Source organism: Ipomoea nil, unplaced genomic scaffold (genome assembly GCF_001879475.1).
Source record: "Ipomoea nil cultivar Tokyo-kokei standard unplaced genomic scaffold, Asagao_1.1 scaffold0382, whole genome shotgun sequence".
Classification (NCBI taxonomy): domain Eukaryota; kingdom Viridiplantae; phylum Streptophyta; class Magnoliopsida; order Solanales; family Convolvulaceae; genus Ipomoea; species Ipomoea nil.
Window position 1 is genome coordinate 1,706,857 of NW_017616810.1, and position 22,475 is coordinate 1,729,331.

Genomic DNA, 22,475 nt, shown 5'->3' on the forward strand with positions numbered 1-22,475 from the left:
AGGTTGGGTGATGGATGTAGCCCTCTCCGACCCACACCTGACCCATTGCCATCCCTAAGTGGGAGCAAGTCTGAAGTGAGTTTGCTAATTGCTAGGGGCTCGCTTACCTTTTCACTGCGTACAAGGAATTTCCAAAGCACTGATTTCACTCCGATGGCTACAGTAATTTCCGCAATCACTCTCTCAGTCGTTCTCGTTTTCCTCATCTTTAACCTAACTCCGACTCCAGGTAAACCATTTTTCTCTCCGCCGTCAAATCATCAATTACTGCAACTTTTATTATTCCTTTATTTACTCCAAAACCGCTACATAATTTTGCAGCTTTCGCTGACCTTGTCTACGAGGATGGCTACTCAGTCACCACAGTCTTCGACGGCAACAAGCTCCATATCTTCCCTCGCTCCGTCCTCCCGCAACCTGGATCGTCCGATCTCTTCCTCTTGGACTCCACCGATAGTACTGTATACGCTCTATCAATCCCCGAGTCTGGAGGTATTTCTTTGATTGAATTTTGTGATATGGAACTTGCGGTGGATTTGCAATGCAAGTGGTGTGTGATGTTTGATTGTCTGACATTTGAATGTTTTAGAGGTCTCGCTCCAGCGCTTAGCCGGAAATGGAACGGCCGGCTACTCGGACGGCGATCTGAGCTCTGCGATGTTTGATAAGCCGAAAAGCTTTGCGGTTGATGCTAGAGGCAATTTATATGTTGCTGATGTTAAGAACTATGCAGTTAGAAAGATTAGCAAATCAGGCAAGTCATATGAGATGCCCTTATAGTATTGTTGTAGTTTTTATATCACTAATGCTGCATGATATTATCAGTATTTCCATGGAAAATGCCCGCACAGGCAGCTTTCCTAGGCTTAGATTATGAGCAGGGACACAGTATTGAGCCTGGCAGCCTCAGTGTGGGTGTTACACCCAATGTGGTGGGCTCTACGCTGGTCTTATCACTTAATTGGCCGAGTGATTTACCCTTCATGATCCTGTCCAGCCAGGGTGTTGGGGCCTTAGAGTGTGGGAATTTTGCCTTGAGGGCAAGTATTTCCTTGGAAAATGATTGAATCTTTGAGATGTGACTTGGGACATGCATGAGAATGGAGGAAGATGAGGTGCATGAATTAGTTTCTTATTGTGTTTGGATAGTTTTCTTGTTTATTGTATCTGGGTAGTTATATGCATGTTTGGGTGTTCAAATGAGCTGTATACAAGTGTCAGTTGTATTACAAATTAAGGAGGCATAGAATATACGATCTTCTTGCGATTTATTGCTTTCTTTCCTTCCTCTGATTTTTCTAGAGTTTTGCTGAGCATTCTGATACAGACCTGGGGTTGTATCAATTTGGTTCCAAAGTGGCACAACATTTGCGGCTTCATTATCCTTACTCTTACTTTGTGTTCATTTGTCATGGTGTGGAGATGCATTTTGTTGAGATGTATATGGTAGTGGAAGTTGTCACTAGTGTATCTAACAATCTACTAACATGTATATAAAGTGAACGTCCTAGAAAGGTTGACATGGTGCAATGCAGAGGCATTCTTCAGCCTTATATTTAAGTGATCTGCTTAAATCTTCTGGGAAACTAGTAACCAAAAGAAGAATAAAGATGTTTCACGGTGGCTCAGGGAAGAATGTTGTTTAGGACCAAAGTTGGTGAATTATTATCTTAATGAGAAGTGGGTGGAGTAATCAATGTTTTTGTTACTCTGGAGAACTACCCAAAAAAATAGTATCTAGGGTCTCTTTCACCTTTGCTGTCAATGAACTTCAAACCCTTGATGTAGGAAGTTAAGCTTGTCAACTTCATTAGTTGCTTGTAGTCTGCACTTGTGTATGGAACTTCCTCTTTTGCTTTTCTATGTGAGAAAAATTTGGGCATTCACTATTGATGACCTTCTTTGCAATTTAGTATATGTATCTTGATCATCATGTTTAATGCAGGTGTGACTACTATAGCTGGAGGGTTTTCAAACAAAGCCGGCAAGAAAGATGGCTCTGGCAAAGATGCTACCTTCTCAAATGATTATGAGCTAGTCTTCATTCCTCAAAGATGTGCTTTAATCGTCTCTGACATTGGAAATAATTTAGTCCGCCAAATTAATCTCAAGGCAGAGGACTGCTCTAGTGATTCTCAATCTGGTATACCTTGGAAATTTGTAAAAATTAATCTCATCTGAATATTTAACTACCCATTGAATGTTATACAATTTAATTATCTTATAAAAATGGTCTGCTTTTGTGTGTTTTGGAGTTGGAAGCATTTAGTCCTTTTCTTACATGCAAAGGTCCTTTTCTTATCAATTCATATTTTGACTTTAGGTTTGGTAGTTAGGTAGTTCATGGTAGGTCTCTATCGATACGTCAATTTCATATGAAAAATTTTCTTTTTAATTTGTCTGTGTATGTGTTTGGTCTTACTCTAAAGTGTCTCGTATTGAAGTAATAACATGTTACTTTAATTTCCCTCAGCGTTAGGATCAACCACTGCTTGGTTTCTTGGAGTGGGGATTTCGTGCTTAATTGGCTTGATTATTGGATTTGTGCTTCGTCCATATGTCATTCCACATGTAAGTCTCCTTCGTAATCTGCAAATTGTATAGTTGCAGCAAAATTACTCCCCTTTAATCTAACTGGAACTTGTAGACAGGGAGGCAGCAGACATCGTTGGTACAACAGGACATGGAAGCGTTGCCAAATGAGTCTGGGGAGACCAGTTCTGATGCTCTGCTTCGAGCTCAGAAACGCAGTTGTTAACTCGTCATCTTATTCACTACTAAAGCAGATAACATATCTTAGTTTCTCTCATCTCTCTCTGATATTTACTTCGATGTTTTTTCCTAGAATAGTAGAACCCCGGAAACCTCTTGAAAAACCTGTATCTTTGCTAGATTTAGACGACCTTGATAGCAGTGAACCAACGAAAAAGTATCCTAGAATAGTAGAAGTGAAAGACGTGCCTTTGTTGGAGTTGGATGACATTAATACTAGCAAATCTGCAAAACCAGATGCAGTGGTCAACGAACTGAAGGATTTGATTCATTTTGACGAAGGCTTGCTCTTATCAAACAAGTCGGAATCAGATTTTGAGGACGGAAACGACACTGGAAGCAATGGGAAGATAGATGGTATGATACAAGCTAATCTCTGTGGCTTTGCGGAGCTGGCAACCGCAACTTCAAGCATTGAGTTTCCAAAGAGTAGCCTGGGCTTAGTAGCTAAGAGAAGAGTGAAGTAATCTATGGTTTCCATTACTACACCTTGCTATAAGTAATCTATTGCTCCATATTATAGTTGGAAAACTTGGATTATGAATTAAGAGACTTGAAGTAATATGTATGTAATGTGTCGGGCCGGGATGTGAGCCCAGAGGGAGGGGTTTTGCCTTTTGTGGCAAGTAATATGTATATAACTATGTAAGTACTACTAATTTGACTTGCTTTGAGTTTCTATCATCGGATGCTTGTGATTCCATTTTTTCCGTTTCTTTTTTTAATTACAAGGGAGGGGATACCAAATATACAAACTACCAACACCTCCCATATAAGGGAACAACGTGATACCAATGGACCACAAGAAAACCCCAGTCCAATAAATCAAAATAGAGAGTACAGTGATTGGACCAGTGAATCGACAATGGAGTCCCTGCGATTTTGTGATGGTAACTTGTACATGTCAATGGTGAAATCGTAAAAGACGATATAACAATGATAAAGGCATGGTTACACGTGATGGCATCCTCACGAGGCAACTAAAAGAAGTGGTCAAAGGTGACTAAACATTCAGCCTCTAATTTTTGACTCTCTCCTCTCTCTTACTTTGTGTGCCAATGACTGATTTTGTTAATGTGCATCCCATTTTTGAACCATTTCTTCAAAATTACATTGTTTGAGCTTTCAATTAAAAAATAAAAATAAAATTTAAGTGCACGATTAGATCTACTAACTGACTAGTCAATCATTTGGGAGAAGAAAAAAGCAATTAGTGTCGAAATCGTCTCGACCTAAGGACACTTAGCACCTATCTAGGCAAAGTTTCACAATGACAATCAGCGAATCGATGATGGAATCTCTAGGAGTTTATAATGATAACTTCTTGTCCCTGTCAATGGTGAAATTGTGAAAGGCAATAGCAGTGGCAAGGTGACATTGCGTTTGTCAATGGCATCATCACAAGGCAGCTTACAGAAGTGGCAAAAGGTAACTTGACATTCAACCTCTTAAATTTGAAGTTTCTCTTTTCTCCATGACTTCTTGTGCTAGCAACTGTGATTTTACTAATGTGCATCCCATTTTAAGGTAAAATCACAGTTGCTAGCACAAGAAGTTGAGAAAAGAGAAACTACAAAATTAAGAGGTTGAATGTTAAGTTACCTAATAAAATGACAGGCAATTATTGCTAAAATCATCTCACCTAAGAAAACTTACCACCTATCACCTACCTATGGCACGTACTCAATATTTTTTAAATTTCATAACTTAATAACTTACTGACAATCGATCATTGCACACTTATTAAATTCTAATCAGATTGAAAACCTAATTATCAGCCATTAGTTGCTCACTTATTAAATTCTAATCAGATTGAAAACCTAATTATCAGCCATTAGTTGCTCGGTTGACTTTTTATGCTCACCATTAGACGACTAGAATAGGGCACTATGCTCACCATTAGATGACTTGAATAGGGCACTAAATATAGGCCCTAAATCGTCTATTTCTGGAAATGCATTTCTTTATTTACTAAGATGACTAAGCTTATAATTACTTTTCGGGAGTACCTATAGAAAACTCTTAAAATCAAAGATTATAAACTATGACTAAGCACATGCTCAACACATCACCAAAATAACGCTACTGTGACAAGAAATCTTACACCCTCTACATTCACAAGTTTTGTGACAAGACATCTGAAGCTAATCCCAAAATGGGTGACCAAGCAAATGAGACATAATTCTTGTACTTAAATGTCACCAATCTAAATCATCCTAATGCAATTTACATATCCACCTATCATGTGTGGTTTGCAAGTCAAGTAGTGACTACAAATTTTCCATACCATCTAAAAAAAAAAAAAAAAAAAAAAAAATCTGAAGCTGCTCTGGCATTCACAACTCACAAGGTTTAATACAATGTTCACATAACATAATTATACTCCGTCAATATTCACATGGGTATACAAAAATTGCAAATATTGAAGCACTTAAAAGCTTTCAAGCCAGAGTACTCATTTAGCAGAATCTCACCCTTGAAAAGCCAACCCCCCCCCCCCCCCCGCCCCCACCCTGCCATGTCCACCACACAATTTTGGACTCAAGACCTGTACTATAAACTTTGACCAAACCCCTTCATTGCATCACTCTTTTCCTGAACATAATCTATGGCTAAATTAGCCTGCTGCTCTAAAGTTAGAATAAATAAGTCCCGCAAGGTGAAAAACCAAACTTACATTATACTTAGAAAGTTAATAGTACCTATACAAGCCAATCGCGCTTCTTGATCATTCAACGCAGCTGTTTGGAATGGCTGCGGAAAACTGTACCCCCCAAAAAAAGGAAAATCAAAAATAAAAAAATTTAAGTAAAATGGTCAAATGGCTTTTGAACAGACCTAATTGTAACCCACCAACAGCATGACTTGGAAAGCAGACTAGCAGAGTATATGCTTGAGTCAAGCAGTTTACCAAATTCATGTTAACTTGATTATGGAACTTATACCTCATTGATCAGAAGGGAGAGAACACTGAATACAGAACAATGTGCAGGTGGCACAAAACCCTATTTGCACTGTCATATTACTGTATCGAAAGCAACTTGGAATTCGGCAATCTGTCTTGGCTTTGGATTTGAAGCAGTGGCTAGGCCTTGAAGCAACCTCACAACATCAGCAGTATCATCGAGGTAATATCTTGCTCTGCTCGGTTTTCGACCAACGGTGCATGCAAACATTTCTGGGGCTGTAGAAATGGACAAACCAGAAACCATATTTATAATGCCCTCAAACATGTCTTCATCCGATCTATCATCTCCAATACACATCACAAAATCTGGTGGCCTCCCCCCATTAACCATCATTAAAAGAACCTTCTCTGCAGCCAACCCTTTGGTCACTCCCTGCATATCAATGTGAACCACTTAAAAAAGGAAAAAAGAAAAACTTTTCTGGAGCCAATACACAACAACATTCAAAAATAGATAATAAAAATGATATATTCATGCGGAAGGGAAAAAGAGATCATACTTGTGGCTTGACTTCAACAATTTGCTGGCCTCTCTTCACAACTGCAGGTTCATTTGCAAGAACATTTTCCAAGTGATCAAGCAATTCCTTTGCCTGGCAGGAGCCAAAGTCGGGGTCTGCATCCTGGTGGTGCCAAACCAAGGCACTCTCTTTAGTTTCTATTGAGGAGCCATCAGTTGCATCAGTGTATTGTTTCATTACAGGTTCAACAATTTCTTTCCACTCAGTATCAGCATTCATGCATTCCCAATCTGAGCTTTTATTCCACCTGCCCCCAAAAAAGAGCAACAGATTTCTTGGTTTACAAAGACATTGACAACAGAAAGTAAAATAGAACAGAACTGAAATTGAAAATCTCACCTTACATTAGACAAGTGTCAAACAATAACATAAACATGGAAAATGAGTTACTCCATACCTTATGAAATAACCATGTTCAGCAGCCAGCCCAAGCCTCTCGCATGGTTCAAGCCATTCACACAAGGAACTTCTACCTCGGCCGCTAACAATAAAGACTGTATTCTTGGGATCATTGGAGAGAGCATTCAAGAAATGAATGACTTCAGCACTAGGAGATTTAACTATAGATGATTGAGGTACAATGGTACCATCATAGTCCAAGAATATTGCCCTTCTGTTTGTCCTTTTGTATGATGACACAATGTGATCATTGGATAACTTTCTAAAACTTGGAGAAAGTGAAATAACTCTGAAACCAAGGCCCAACCCAATGCCCCAGCATCGCTTACTATAATGATCCTTGCATGCTCTCTCCAAATCCTGCATAAAGCTGCGAGCCCAATAAGCAACATCATGAGAGCTAACATAGCGGTAGTGTTTTTCATGCCTCAATTGCTTTTCAGAATCAGACATGGTAATGGCCACATTTAGAGCCTCGGCTACAGCTTCAATGTCCCATGGATTCACTCTAATTGCTCCACTCAGAGATGGTGAACAACCAATGAACTCGGAGACAACAAGCATGCTAGTTCGAGGAGAATCAGCCTTTATACCCATTGCCTCATCCATACCAGGAGAGCCCTGCCTACAGACGATGTACTTGTAAGGTACCAAATTCATCCCATCCCTGACTGCATTGACTATGCAACATTCTGCCACAGCATAATAAGCAGTCTTCTCATAGCGAGCAGCAGGATAATCAATCAAAATCACAGGCTCATAGCTAGGGTGACCATAAAGTTCATTGATTCTTTTAGCAGTCGAATATGTTTCCCTTTTTGCTTCCTGAACATCTTTCCCAGAACTCCGAGCAGGATTCACTATTTGGACAAGAACAACCTTCCCTCGCAAGTCCTGATGCTGTTGCAATAGGTGTTCAAAAGCTAGCAATTTCAGACTGATACCTTTAAATATGTCCATATCATCAACACCAAGAATAACCTTTTTCCCCTTAAATTGTTCTTGAATTTCTTTGACCTTATCAAATGTAGAGGGCTGATTCAACACAGACTCCAGTCTGCCCATATGAATACCTACAGGCAAAATTTTTATATAAACGGTACGGCCAAAGTAATCAAGTCCAATATGTCCACGTTTAGATTCATAGTCCAGGCCTAACATCCTACTGCAGCATGACAGAAAATGGCGTGCATAATCAAAAGTATGAAACCCAATCAGATCACAGTTCAGCAATCCTTTTAGAATTTCATCCCGGACTGGCAAAGTCCGGTATATTTCCGAAGAAGGAAATGGGCTATGGAGAAAGAACCCAAGTTTGACACGGTGGTATCGCTTCCTCAGAAAAGTAGGGAGAACCATGAGGTGATAATCATGAACCCAGATGTAGTCATCCTCAGGATTCACCACTTCCATTACCTTGTCAGCAAATAATTTGTTAGCAGATACATAAGCCTGCCACAGTTGACGATCATATCTATCCCCGTGGTCTGGGCACATTGGTAGCATGTAGTGGAAAAGAGGCCACAGATATTGCTTACAGAAACCATAATAAAATTTTTTCTGGATGTCTGGGGGTAGAAAAGTAGGCACACACTTGAAGTCGTCCAGCAGTCTCTGTGCAACTTCCTCTTGTTCACTGGGTTCTATATCAGCCTTGAGGCAACCCACGTAGATGACCTCGGTTTCAGGAGAAAACCCATCCTTCAATTGTAAAAGAAGTGAGTCCTTGTCCAAACTAAAGCACCATTTTGAAGTTCCTTTATCCCTTTGAGCATGCAAAGGAAGCATATTAGAAACAACAATTTTACGATCTCGACAAATGGATGAAGTACCATCTGAATCACCATCATTGCTTCCATCAGAGATGATTCCAGGAACAGTCATCAGCCGAGGAAGAACTCTAGGAGTTTGCAGAATATCTAAAATCTCTTCAGAAGAAAAGTCCAAAAGGTTTGCAGAAGATATTGACGCCATGTCTTGTAAATAAACTTCTTGTATTTAATCAATACAGATGCTTATAACTTATAGAAAACTGTGGTTGAATTGTAAGTCCCACTTGTTATGGTATTAACATGCCCACCAACCTACAGGGTTAAAAAAACTATTTAAAAAAAAGAAAACCTTCAATTGCATTGTTGCCAACATTACAGAAAAAATCACACACACAAGCATCACTTGGATCAAACTTAAATCTTACCAAAAATGTAAAACTTACAGAATGTAATCTTCCCAGAGTTCTATATATGTGAAGTATATAAACTATTTCACTCCCTTAAACGGGATTAGGAATGGCGATTTCTAAAGTATGTAAATAAATAAATGATTAAAATTCAACCACAAATATAGAAACAAATGATTCTTGCCGAAAAATCAGAACAATTACCTATGCAACACCATAACTAAATTTTACTGTATCTACATTTGTAATCTCAAAGCATCATCTGCTAATCACGTGAAAAGAGGGCAATGAAAAAATACCTTGAACCAAAGTATGGTTAAGGCAGAACAGAGGAAAAAACAATTAAAAAAAACAATAAAATGTAATGCCTGACCAGGGATGGGTAGTGTAGACTGGGGGCACTAGTTTCCGTTCAAAAGGGGAAAAAGGAACTGAAAAGAACAATATTATGATAATCAATGCTAAGGATGAGCACCACATTAGGCATTGTATTGCTCAACAGTGAGGATGGTGCACAATTACTTGCATTAAAGACCCTTTTCAGCCAATCAATGCATAAAATAAATGCTATAATTAGCCAGGCAAGGATTATGATAAGAAAATATCTCACTAACACGAAGAAAACATGCTAGCCTACCAAAGCCGGAAAACATGCTAGCCAGCCAAAGCCAGGATGTAATATTGGCCATTTTACTTCTTTCCAACAAAAAGAACGTGACAACATATAATAACTAGCCAGGTAAAGAGAACCCAAGACAGGGGTTTTGAAAAAGAAAAAGAAAAAGACAAGAAAAGCAAAAAAAAAAAAAAAAAAAAAACTCACACTGGGGTTCACTAAGAGCATTCAAAATAATCATATTGCACAAACAAATCTTATAATTATCAGCACCAAAAAATACTTATCAGTGAGGATGGAGCACAATTACTTGCATTTAAATCGTTTTCAGCAAGTCAATGCATAAAATAAATGCTATAACTACCCAGGCAAGGAATATGATAAGAAAAAATCTCACTAACACGAAAAAAACATGTTATCCAGCCAAAGCCAGGGCGTAATATTGGCCATTTCACTTCCAACAAAAAGAACGTGACAACGTATAATAACTAGCCAGGTAAAGAGAATCCAAGACATCTGTTTTGGAAAACAAACAAACAAGCAAACGCACTGGTTTCACTAGCATTCAAAATAATCATATTGCACAAACAAATCATATAGTTATCAGCACCAAAAAAAAAAAAAATTATCAGTGAGGATGGTGCACAATTACTTGAGTTAAAACCCCTTTCAGCCAATCAATGCATAAAATAAATACTATAATTAGCCAGGCAAGGATTATGATAAGAAATATCTCACTAACATGACATGAGGAAAACGTGTTATAGCCAGCAAATGACGGGATGTAATATTGGCCATTTCACTTCTTTCCAACGAAAAGAACGTGACAACATATAATAACTAGCCAGGTAAAGAGAATCCAAGACGTCTATATTTTTGAAAAGACTCACACTGGTTTCGCTAGCATTCAAAATAATCATATTGCACAAACAAATCTCATATAATTATAAGCACCTAAAAAAATTATGGGTGAGGATGGTGCACAATTACTTGCATTAAAATCGTTTTCAGTCAGTCAACACATAAAATAAATGCAATAACTAGGCAGGCAAAGATTATGATATTTAAATTTAAAAAAAAAAATCACTAACACATAAAAGCATGTTAGCCAGCCAATGCCGGGGTGTAATTTTAATTGGTTCACTTCCAACAAAAAGAACGTGACAACGTATAATAACTAGCCAGGTAAAGAGAATCCAAGACATCTGTTTAGGAAAAAGAACTCACACTTGTTTCACTAGCATTCAAAATAATCATATTGCACAAACATATCATATAGTTATCAGCACCTAAAGCAAATTTATTGGTGAGGGATGTGCACAATTGCTTGCATTAAAATCCTTTTCAGCTGATCAATGCATAAAATAAATGCTATAACTAGTCCGACTAGGATTATGATAAAGAAAAAATCTGACTAATATGAAAGAAAAAAAATATATTGTTAGCCAGCCAAAACAGGAGTGTAATATTGGCCATTTCACTTCCAACAAAAGATTGTGATACCCTATAAGAAGGCAGGTAAAGAGAATCCAAGACATCTGTTACGGGAAAAACTCATACTGGTTTCACTAGCATTCAAAATAATCATTTGCACAAACAAATCATATAATTATCACCACCAAAAAAAAATAAAAAATTATCCAGCCTCAATGAAAAGCTAAATAGTCATAGTTCACCCTAAAAACAAAATAACATTTCATCAAACAGATTCATATTTGGACCTGCAGTCAACCAAATTCATTTCAAGTATTATGAAGTATTATTTTGACATCAAGTTCATCAGTTGAAATTTAAATTATTCCAAAATGATATATTGCAAATTTCCAGACCAGAAAAATTAAGACGTCCAAGAAAAATGTACAAAACAGGTGAAAAAGAGTAATTTAAATTTAAATTTAAAATAATAATAATAACCTCAGACAAGTTACCCGTGATTACACTCAGGTCGACTCAGGTCCCAGTCGATTGAATTAAACTGTAAACTACAAGTTATTGCCACTAAAATACCACTTCAAAAAATGCTTAAAAGCTAACAAGCTTGAAAGTTACACAAATAAATAAACAAGTGCGTATATATTTATATTTATATTTATATAGACACGCATTACAAAGAAATCATGGGACTAATTATCTGTTAACCTTCAATAATTTTAACAAAATAAAACCTTAATCTGAAAAAAAAAAAAAAAAAGATCAAATTCAAGCCGCGGCACAAGCAATACATAAATAACACTAATCCAATCACATCATTTCGAAGCAGCAGAACTACAAACAAGCAAAATAAACAGGAAACTACAATCTCATGAACATCGTTGTTAACCGTAATCAGATTGTCTATCGTTCTTAGTTATGTAAAAGCGCTACACAACTAAAAACTCAGCAGAAAACAGAAAGCAAAAACACGCAGAGCAGATTGGAGAAATAAGGAATATGATTATACACGTAAGAACTCCGACGAGACTGCTGCCGGAAAACGCTGAAAACGTCAAGTACCGATATAAGCGGAGGAGGTTACAGAGAGAGAGAGAGAGAGAGAGGGGTTTCAACGGAAGGAAAATAAAGAGAAAGTGAGCGGAAGAGATCAGAACGAGGGAAGGGATGAGAAGGAAATAGTTTTTCTAGAGAGAGAGAGTGTGGGGGGTGGGGGGAGAGAGAGAAGCAGCGAAAGTACGGGGGCGAAATGACGATTCTGTCCAGCGGAGGGTACAATTACGGAAGTGGAAAGTACGACGCGCTGTGCACGCTGGAGGGCTGACGACGTCGTTTCGATCGGATAAAGGAGAAATATGATATGGATAGAGTCGCGCAGTCGGCCAAAGCTTTACCGTGGTTAGTTCAGATTTAACCCGGGTTTCGGATCGCGCCTCGAGTTTTTCTGTCCCCACCCACTCGCGCGTAACGATTGCCCCCGTTTTTGCGATTTATTTACGGCCTTGCCATTACCTACTTTGGTTTGACCATCATCGAATTTCCTAAACTTTTCTTATTGGTTTCCATTTATTTCCAAATACTATCAATTTATTTTTGGAAAGAAATGTACCGTCTCGTGTGGAACATGTGTAGTATCAAACTTCGCCCCACCCCCAATAAATTATAAATTATTAATAATAAATAGCATGTGATGAATATTGGAAAAATACCTCTGAATTTAACATAACTAAACTACCCAGTATTAAAAAATATTTAAAATAAAAATAATGATCAAATATGACACCAAATTATGCACAAAAATGTGATGGGTTATCTACCTGAAAAAAAAATGTAATTGAGTTTTTAAATAATTCAAAATTAAGTAATTAATATATTCTACCGATCTCAGTTGACATGATGATTTTTTTAAAAGCAGTTGACATGGCGATTATTTTCATTAAAAACTTATTATTTTCAATTTTTTTAATAATTTCAAAAAAAATATATATATATTTTCCTTCATCTCAAACCTGGAGACAAATAGTTCTTCATCTATTGCCATGGACTCTGTTTGGCATACCTAGCTTATAAGCTAGCTAAATGTAATTTGTAAGTTGAAAAGCTAATAGCTACCTGATTGAAATTAATATGTTTGGTAAAATTAATGTGTATGCGAACTCTTACAAAAAAAAAAAAAAAAAAAAAAAAAAAAAAAAATCTAATGTACACCCCGAACTCTGGTAATTGTTGCGAGTTTTCATCATTATCAAACATAAAATAAAAATATAAAAAATTATATTATATGGTACACGTTTTTGTGTAAATACTATTCATCCTAACCTACCCTTCCTAATAAAACATAAATTAATTAAAGAAAATTAGTCGGTTTGGTCGGATATTACTCCATGCAGTCTACCTTAATCTTCAATTCCTAAAAATAATGGCAATACATTCCTAACATTGACAATGATATCTTATCCTAAACGTGGAAATATTTTTCAGTTTTTTTTTTTTTTTTGGTGAAGATCTTTTTCAATTTTATTTAGATTGCTTAACCAAGATTATCAACCTAGTATTATAAGGAAGTGTTGTGTAGTGTTTGTACATTTATTTTTGAGAAACCTATGCTCCCTTCGTAAATTTATCTCTTTAGATTCAGCTCTTAGTATGAGACTACTTGATCGAGTTATTTTACATTTAATTATTAAATTTATTCGTTCGTTTTTTAAAGTTATAATTGATCAATTCAAAAGTAATCTATGAATATACAGAATTTTATTAACATATTCGAAGAATATGAGGTAAATACTATAAATTTAGGAAGAAAAATAACACTACTCTTTATTTATATGCACTAATGTGACTTCACAATTTACTCTTAAATTAATTGATTGCGTTTTTTAATTATTCAAATAAAATTACACAAATAATATATGCAAATGTATGCACAATTATTATCTACAATCTTATACACACACATATATTGTAACTTTGTACTAACATTTTCCTTAAAATTTATTTGTTTTTTTTAAATGCTATTGACTTTATTATAATGTAGTATCTGTTCATATATTATACTTTCTCAATTTACTGAAGCACAAAGAGTCAAAGCTTCCTGGGGTGGAAACTTGAGACCTCTCATTTGAGGGGCCACATCTATGCCGCTCGACTACAAAGTCTTTGATTTGTTTTCATTCCTATAGTTTTAGGATCATTGAAGTGTCAATTTCCAGCCAATGACATTGTGGTCTAGTGACACGATGTTACTCTTCGGAATAGGAAGTTATGGGTTCGATCCCCAGTAAACAAATATTACATTGTAACAGAGCCAGTGGTACCAATGATACAATAAAGCACTACGATTCATTTCAGCACTTAAATAAATTGTTAGAGGAAATATAGAGAGTTTATATGAATTAAAATCAGAATTTTTGGATAGTTAACAAGTTTTAAACATTCTGTCCAACACAAAGCATTTAATGATAATTAATAACACATGCATTAATGTCATTCAAAAAAAAAAATGAATTTAAAATCCAACCACATAAATAGCAAATTAAGTAAATAAAATAAATATAATACTACAAGTTAATTTTTAAATAAATTAAAATTAATCATAATTAATTCATAAACTTAATAAGGCAATCCTTCACTGTCTCACGAGCAGTAGAAGATTGCGCAACCTTTACTACCCTGCGAAGTGCAACCGTTACTACATCATACACAGTCCTCATTCACACTAATAAGTTCGAAAAAAATAATTAAAATTTTTTGGAAAAACTTAAGTTGGGGAAAAAATTAATTTTAAAATTTAGGCTTAAATTTTTTTAACTGTCACACATGAGAAGACTTTTATGCTAAACAATTCAAATTATTTAAAAGTTAAGTTGTATTTATACTAGTACAAACTCACGCATTTTTTCGATGTGGGCAAAGACTATTTAAAACTTTTCCAAACTCCATTTTATTTGAGCTCAATAAGTATACTTTGAAAACCAATTTCTCATTATCCATTATCCATTTTGATTGTATAATGTATCAAATTCACCCTTCTAACAATAAGAATTTGTATCTAATTTTGACACTATCCAAATAATAAATGGATTTTGTTTAAGATTAAACCTCAACTGACCATTTAAAATGTCAATTTATGCTATATTTGTCTATATTACTCATTTCCCTATGTGGGCATTCAATTACCTGGATAGTAAGAATTTTAATGTTTGACAGCTAATGTTTATGTAAAGGTACTTATCTTAAAAAGTATGGATAATGTTATTTAGTTTGTGCTCAAATCTCATATTATTTTAATGGACTTCATTTTATTTATTTGTACTATAATTGGTCAATTTAGATGGTAATAAATGGTTATATCACCCGTTACAATTTACGTCAAATGCAAATTACACCTCTAGAAAAGTAAAATATTTCACATTAATTCAATCTCATTCTATTTAATATTCAAAAGAAAGTGCTATATCATATTAAATTATTCTTTTCATTCAATCTCGCGTTCTATTCAGTGTGTCTTGTGACATATATGGATATACCTTTTTTTTTTTTAATGTCTATTCGTTATATTGAATTCAATATAAGTTAATAAGATAAAATGATAAAAAAAAAAAAAAAGGAATTTATTACAGAAAGATATAATACAAATAGTACATTGTCATAGGGAATAAGAGAAATTTTACAATGGTGGGTATTTTACAAAATTGTATTTTGCTTTTTACTAGAGGCACATCAAGGGGTAGTACAACGATGTAAAGTATAGAATACACCTACAACTCATAGTTAAGTTAGTCGGATAGTTGATTTGATAACTACAAGGTTTCGAATTTGGACTCTTATGATATAAAGAATAACTTTGTGTCATATATGTTAAAGATCTTTAAGTCAATTTTTTCGAGTAAAGTCAAACTTTGTGTGTGAGTTGAGTCAACTTTGGACTACTCTCACAGTGGTTAGAATACTGGATCATATTATTGCACATTTGGTTCATGGAATGAGGTTTGAAGGGATACGAATCTTGTTACGGGGAATAAAATACAATGAATAAAATAAGAATTCCATTATATTCTATTGCTTGATTGATGGGAAAGAATAAATTTTTTGAATCGTATTATAGTGTTGGGTTAAATTAAGGAATATAAAAACAACAATCATTTAAAAGACAAAATTATCATTCACACGGATGATGATGATGATGATGATGATGATGATGATGATGATGATGATGATGATGATGATGATGATGATGATGATGATGATGATGATGATGATGATGATGATGATGATGATGATGATGATAATAATAATAATATCATTATTATTATAATAATAATATCATTATTATTATTATAGAATGCATTTACAAAATATAACACAAATAGATAATGATATATTAGATATTACCAAAAAATATATATTCTTAAGAATTCAGAAATAGCTTAATATATACCAAGATCACCCCTTGAAATAGTTATTTCCGACCCCTTGCGAGTGGAATATTGTATTCTCAAGAATACTATTCTCGAGAAAAATACTACATAAATTTTCAAATAACGAATAAACTTATTTAGAAAAATGTTATACTATTCCTAACCTATTTCGTGAAGTATACATGTTGTTATTAACTTGAGAAGGTTTATATATTTAAAAGTACAGTTGGTGTTTAAATTGTGCCCCAAAAAATTTGTTGTTTATAGGCACTTATATAAAGATATTGTTCTAGGCAAATACAGATTATAGTAATAGTACTACTATACATGTGGTGGAAATTTTAATGAAACCATTTATTTTATAAAAATTTATATAAACAATGGTCATGCATAAATGTATCCCTAAGCTAACCTTTAATTTATTATTCCACGTGATTTGTGTTTAATTTAAATGTTTACTTCTTGTTGTTGATTTTTGTGTATAGTAACTAATAAATTATTCTGTATGATTTAATTTGTTACATGCATATAAGTTTTAATCCAAAGTTAAAAGCTTCTCACCCGTATGCACATACAAGAGATTGGTGTATAAAGTAAATTGTTAAATGTGTTTTAACTATCTTACAACTCCAAAATGATTGTACATTAATATTCAAAACAATGTTAAATCTTTTTTTTTTTTTTTTTTTTTTGTATTTGGTAAAATTAGAACTATGCACCATAGGACGGCTAGTAAAACAAAACTTATAAACATGATTTGTAACATATTATTACGTATTGGTGTTAAATTGAAGGTAGTCTAATCAGGTTAGTTGGCGTGAGTGGTCGTATATATATTCTTATCCCTTAAGAGATGTCAGGAGTTTAAAACCTTACATATCGTGATATAACCAAAAATACTGAAGGTAGCCTAACATATTGTACTGTCTGTAACGAAAACAATAATATAAGGTAATATGTTAGGCTACAACTCGTTAATGTTAACTGGTTAGCCAATGCCTTTCTTTAACTATGTACTAATGTAACGATTTAAAAATCTCAAGTGACAAGTTTCATTCAATAGTCACAATGTTATTTGGACTTATTCAATTCTAGGCTCTTATACGACCCTCACTTTTTCTTTTCTTACTTTGATAACCTAAACATGTACAAAATTCAAAACAAAACTACCAAGTGTCATGATAAAGGTAGGGGTGGGCGTAATTCGGATTATCCGAACTAACACTCAAAATCTGAACTGAATTTTAAATTTTAGGTGAACCCAAATAGTTATCGGTTCGGATATTTTAAAATTTTGTATATCTGAATATAAATTCGGTTCGAATACCGGGTGTTAAAAATTCTATCCACATCCGACCCGAAACCTGAACTAACCGAAATTTTATTATAAATAAATAAATATATATATATATATATATATATATATATATATATATATATATATATATATATTAGTTTTAAATGTATTTCATAATTAATAATATATTAATTTTTAAAAGTCTATTGGTTAATTATTAGTATTTGTCTTATTTTTAGTTTGATACTATATGAAAAAATATAAATAATAAAATAATAAAATCAATAAAAAAATTTAAAATTGATAAAATAATATTTTGGGTATATCCAAACTAACCCGAAATAAATCTAAAATAATTTCACCCGAATCGAAAATATCCGAATTAAATTTGGTTCGGATATCGGGTGTAAAAAACACCACCCGAAATTTTTGAATATCCGAAATAAAATTCGGGTATCACCCGAACCGAACCGACGCCCACCCCTAATAGAAGGGATCAAAATAACCACTTTAGTGCACAATCATTCATACATGGCATATTCTAAACACTAAAAATGTTGCGGAGTGGTCGAAACATAATTCTTATATGAAAAATACATGAGTGTGATTATTGTCAATACTATTTCAGTCAAACATGTGAGACAATATCTTCAGTTTTTTCATTGTACGGTTTACTTTTTCTTGTATGATTTTTGAACTATTACACAATAACGGGATTTGCTTAGCATATACACCTTCAGGTAGTGGCTCCGAGTGTATCTTGTCATTAAAAAAGTGCAATTAGTATATATATAATATATTTTAATTAAAAATTTAATAACATGTATAATTAACTAGAGGAGTTAGGTTTATTTTATATTATCTACCTATAGAATTTTTTTTTTTTTTTTTTAAGAGGATAGTAAGAGTAGTTTTCACACGGTATCGGTTTCCCGCGGAAGACTTTATTGGTGTTTGATAAACAACATTATCCTATGAATAGTTTTGATTATCATTATTATTTCGTGTTGTTTAATGAGGGAGGCATGCTACTACGTTACTCTAATTGGTCAAAAGAGTAAACTAGTTAGGTCACATGTAGATAAAAAGCAATAGCCAATTTATATAGGTGGTCCTTCCAATTAGGTTTCCTTTGTAAACTTCCAACCAATGTTAAAGTAATTAGCACCACCTTAATTAATGGCCGGATATATCTTATCTTATCTTATTGGGTATACAATGATAATGATTAGGAGATCCTTTATATCATTTCGTGAATAAATATATTACCTAAGTTGCTTTCATAAAAAAAAAAAAAACATATTTTTTTTTGAATGTATTCATATATTAACTAAGATAAAAGAAAAACATGGTAGGCAACCTAATTGAGTTTCCCAAACAATTAGTTTGGTAATTATAAAATTCCAAGTTTAATTTATTGCATATTTTGATTTTATTTATTTATTAGATGATGAAAAAAACTTGCATTATTACCTGAATGTGTGCGATAGGTAGCCCACAGTGTAAAAGTATAACAGAGAATAAGTAAATCGTTATAGGAAGACTGGAAGACTTTGTGAATGAGATATACCAAAAAGGACTTTATTATTGGAAGATGCAGGGAGGGTGAAGGACTAGTACGAGATCTAATTATTCTTTATTTCATAAAGCTTGATACTAGTTACTGCTTAATGTTAATGTGATAGTTATAGCGCGTCAACGTTATGTCAACAAAGTTAATGTTCAATTTTAACAATGTTAGTTATAGCGTTAACTATAATTAAAAATTTATTAGTGATATAAGTGACATTAAATACTTGTTTGATATTTTTTGTATTGTACATTTATAATTTCTTACCAAGTTTAACTTTAATATTTTTTTTGTCTGTTCTGTCCTTACTTTGTAAAATACAAAAGCATACATGTATTAAGGACTAGTTATAACTTATAATTATATTGTATTATTTATCTACTGTTGTCCTAATCTTTCTCTATTTGTTAGTCTTAGACTGAGCTTGCAGTATGTTGTAACTCCTTGGAGTCCTTGTAATTTCCATTAGAATCCAGTACTCTTCTCTTTCAATAACATGTTCTGATCCAAACCTTCACAACATGTGTATATATGTAGTTTCTATAAATATAGTTTAGTTTAATATATTTCAAAAAATTAGTTTAATAATAATTTTTAATTAATAAATAATGTGTAAATATTTTAATATGATTTTCTAAATTAAAATTTTATCTTCTATTAATTTTAACTTTTTTCAAAAAATTAAAAATTCATTTTCTTTTTGTAAAAGAGTTTATTTCATATTCGTATCTTATTTGATGTGGAATATATGCATCATCAGCTAATTGTCAATAAAAAAGGTATATTTTATTTATCATGGTATCGATATTAAAATCAAATTACAACAGGAAAATCGATTTTATTTATATGTTCAATGCATTTAAAAAAAAAAATTAGTTAGATAATAATATTTCTTATCATAAAAAATTAAAATTCCATCTTTTAATATTTATAAGATTTATGTGCTTATTTATTTATTATTTGATAATTTAATTTTACTAACTTTTGGTTGTTCATTGGACAATATTCAAATGCACATGGTGCATATTTACAACTAGTAGTATATAATAAGTTGAAAAAATGTTATAAAATATCTATGTTCATACATTACTGAAAAATGTAGGTATACACTTTTATATAAATATTTTCACCTTTTAGTAATCATGGAAATGTGGAATATGTTGCTTAGGGAATGCTTTAAGCTGTCAAGCATTAAACCATGTCTTATTATATTTGTTTCTGTTTTGTTAACCAAATGTGTCGTAAGATAATTTGGTTCAAATATTTATCCATATTTATTACGAAAATACAAATAATTTACATCCCCACAATTTTAAAAATATATATCTTAACATGCAATATTTTATATATATGCCAACCAATGTTGCATAAGGCGCTAGGCGCTAGTTGCCTCCGACTAGCTAGCACCTAGCGCCTCTTAAGCAGTTAAGTAATTTGAATATATCGTCTTCACTTTTCCCACTCAGGATTGTGAGTTGTTAGAATATTATAATCTCACAAACTAGTCAACTACGTATGCTAGATGGTTAATTAGTTGAGTACATGACTGGAGGAATATATATAGAAGAGGAATAATCGAGCATGCAAAAAATACCACTCGGCTGAATTGGAAGCCGACTCAGCCAGTTGGGCGCCAAGTCGCCAACTAGGCAGAGTTAGGTGCCCAACTCGACACCTAGGGCACCTAGTCAGCCGATTAGTCGGCCAACCAACTAAAAGCCGCCTAGAGCTGAAATCACCTTGACCTAGGGGCATCTAGCGCCTAGGCAGCCGCTCAGGCCGACTTTTACATGCAACACTGCTGCGAAATACTAAACTACCAAATAATTTATGTTTTTTATTTGATGAGTTAAATAAAACCGTATTTTTACGCTATCCTTATCAAATGTTAACATTAAAAACATGTAATTACAATTGCTTTGTCACTGCTCTTTCCTCATCAGATTGGCTCGTATAGTCTACATTGTTGTTCTTCATTTTCTTTATACAAAAAAAAAAAAAAAAAAAAAAAACACCTTTAAATAAATTTTGATTAAATACATTCAAAAAGAAAAGAAAAGAAAATAACTAATAACCAAACAATGCGAACCAATCCGATCCGAAACGTTGCTCTAAGAAACAAAAGTACATAAACGTTTTGACATTAGATAGAGAAACAAACAAACTGTGTTTCTTTAATGGCTGTTTAAGCACAAACATCTATCTCTATATGCAAATTTGGACACATAATAAATTACAATAATATACTAAAAATGACAATGAAAACTTTTCGCTCTTATCCAAATTAATTAATGACACAATTTGAGAAATTATTCAAAACAGTCAATGGATCGGACAAAATAATAAGATGTATGACCAACTTCCTCTCATATATAATTGATGATCGATTAATATAATTACTTAAAAGAGTATGCTTTACTCTTTGTACATCCTCAGGTGACGAATGTGGGTTTTCTTCGTCATATGCTATTAGACCATTTCCAAAGGAGACTCTAAAACGCTATTTCTATAAAGAAAATGGCATTTTAAGTCTCCAAGGAGACGTCAAACTAGCAAAATATTTGCAAATGGTATGGCACAAAACTGTTTATCGACACTGTTTTTTAATTTTATTTATTCATAATTTGCCCCCATTTTTTTGTTAATTTATTTTGTATCATTTATTTTATTTTTATGTATTTATATATTTTGTTAACTACATAAAACATAATTTTAACAATAAAATTATTGTGGAATATAAATATTATTTGCATAACAATTATATTATATTAAAATAATTAAAGTATTAATAAACAGTTTCAATTTATGAGAATATAAATTATTTTACTGTAGTAATAAAATTTGTTGTAAATGGATTGGGGATGAATAAAATTTGGTGTAAATATATACTGGCATTAATATTCTTGTTGATGTAAAATTTGGTGTTTTGGGTTGGCCAGATAACCTTACACATGACTAAGGTTTACTCTGTACACACCCTTGAATAGCCTCAGGTGGTGGCTGTGTGTTTCCCCCATCACAAACTATTACTCATAAATGGGATTTATTATTCCGTACACACCTTTGAGTAGTGACTGTGAGTTTTTATCGTCACTAAAACGAAAGGGCATATATAAATGCCTTGAATGGAGTGGTCAAGTAGGTGAAACGTGATTTTCGTACTTAAAAATCGCGAGTTCGATTGTTGTCAACACGTTCCTAGTTAAACCCATCATATATAGTATCTTTATCAATTTATATTGTGTACATCCTCATTTGTTCATCACTCAAAAAAAAAAAAAAAAAAAAAAAGGAAGGGAAAT

General features: G+C 33.4%; 2 protein-coding genes across 4 annotated transcripts; one reads left to right on the plus strand and one right to left on the minus strand.

The window, feature by feature from the left end:
- Positions 1-81: 81 nt before the first annotated feature.
- On the plus strand, positions 82-3,481 carry LOC109171795. Of its 2 annotated transcripts, none has more exons than XM_019320870.1 (6): positions 82-229; positions 322-492; positions 590-754; positions 1,946-2,143; positions 2,474-2,571; positions 2,648-2,869. In XM_019320870.1, the coding sequence occupies exons 1-6, from the start codon at positions 154-156 to the stop codon at positions 2,756-2,758; spliced, it is 819 nt and encodes a 272-aa protein (XP_019176415.1). In that variant the 5' UTR covers positions 82-153; the 3' UTR covers positions 2,759-2,869. The 2 variants fall into 2 exon arrangements, with proteins under 2 accessions (XP_019176415.1, XP_019176414.1); XM_019320869.1 differs by having other exon boundaries at positions 84-229; positions 2,652-3,481.
- Positions 3,482-5,078: 1,597 nt separating this feature from the next.
- On the minus strand, positions 5,079-12,106 carry LOC109171963 (probable alpha,alpha-trehalose-phosphate synthase [UDP-forming] 9). Of its 2 annotated transcripts, XR_002052675.1 has the most exons (5): positions 11,896-12,106; positions 6,659-8,744; positions 6,241-6,508; positions 5,718-6,113; positions 5,079-5,536 (listed from the first exon to the last, which is right to left on the minus strand). XR_002052675.1 is itself a non-coding variant. In XM_019321080.1 (4 exons), exons 2-4 carry the CDS (start codon positions 8,632-8,634, stop codon positions 5,790-5,792), a joined length of 2,568 nt encoding a protein of 855 aa, XP_019176625.1. In that variant the 5' UTR covers positions 8,635-8,744; positions 11,896-12,106; the 3' UTR covers positions 5,079-5,789. The 2 variants fall into 2 exon arrangements, 1 of the variants encoding a protein (XP_019176625.1); XM_019321080.1 differs by having other exon boundaries at positions 5,079-6,113.
- Between the last annotated feature and the right edge of the window lie 10,369 nt (positions 12,107-22,475).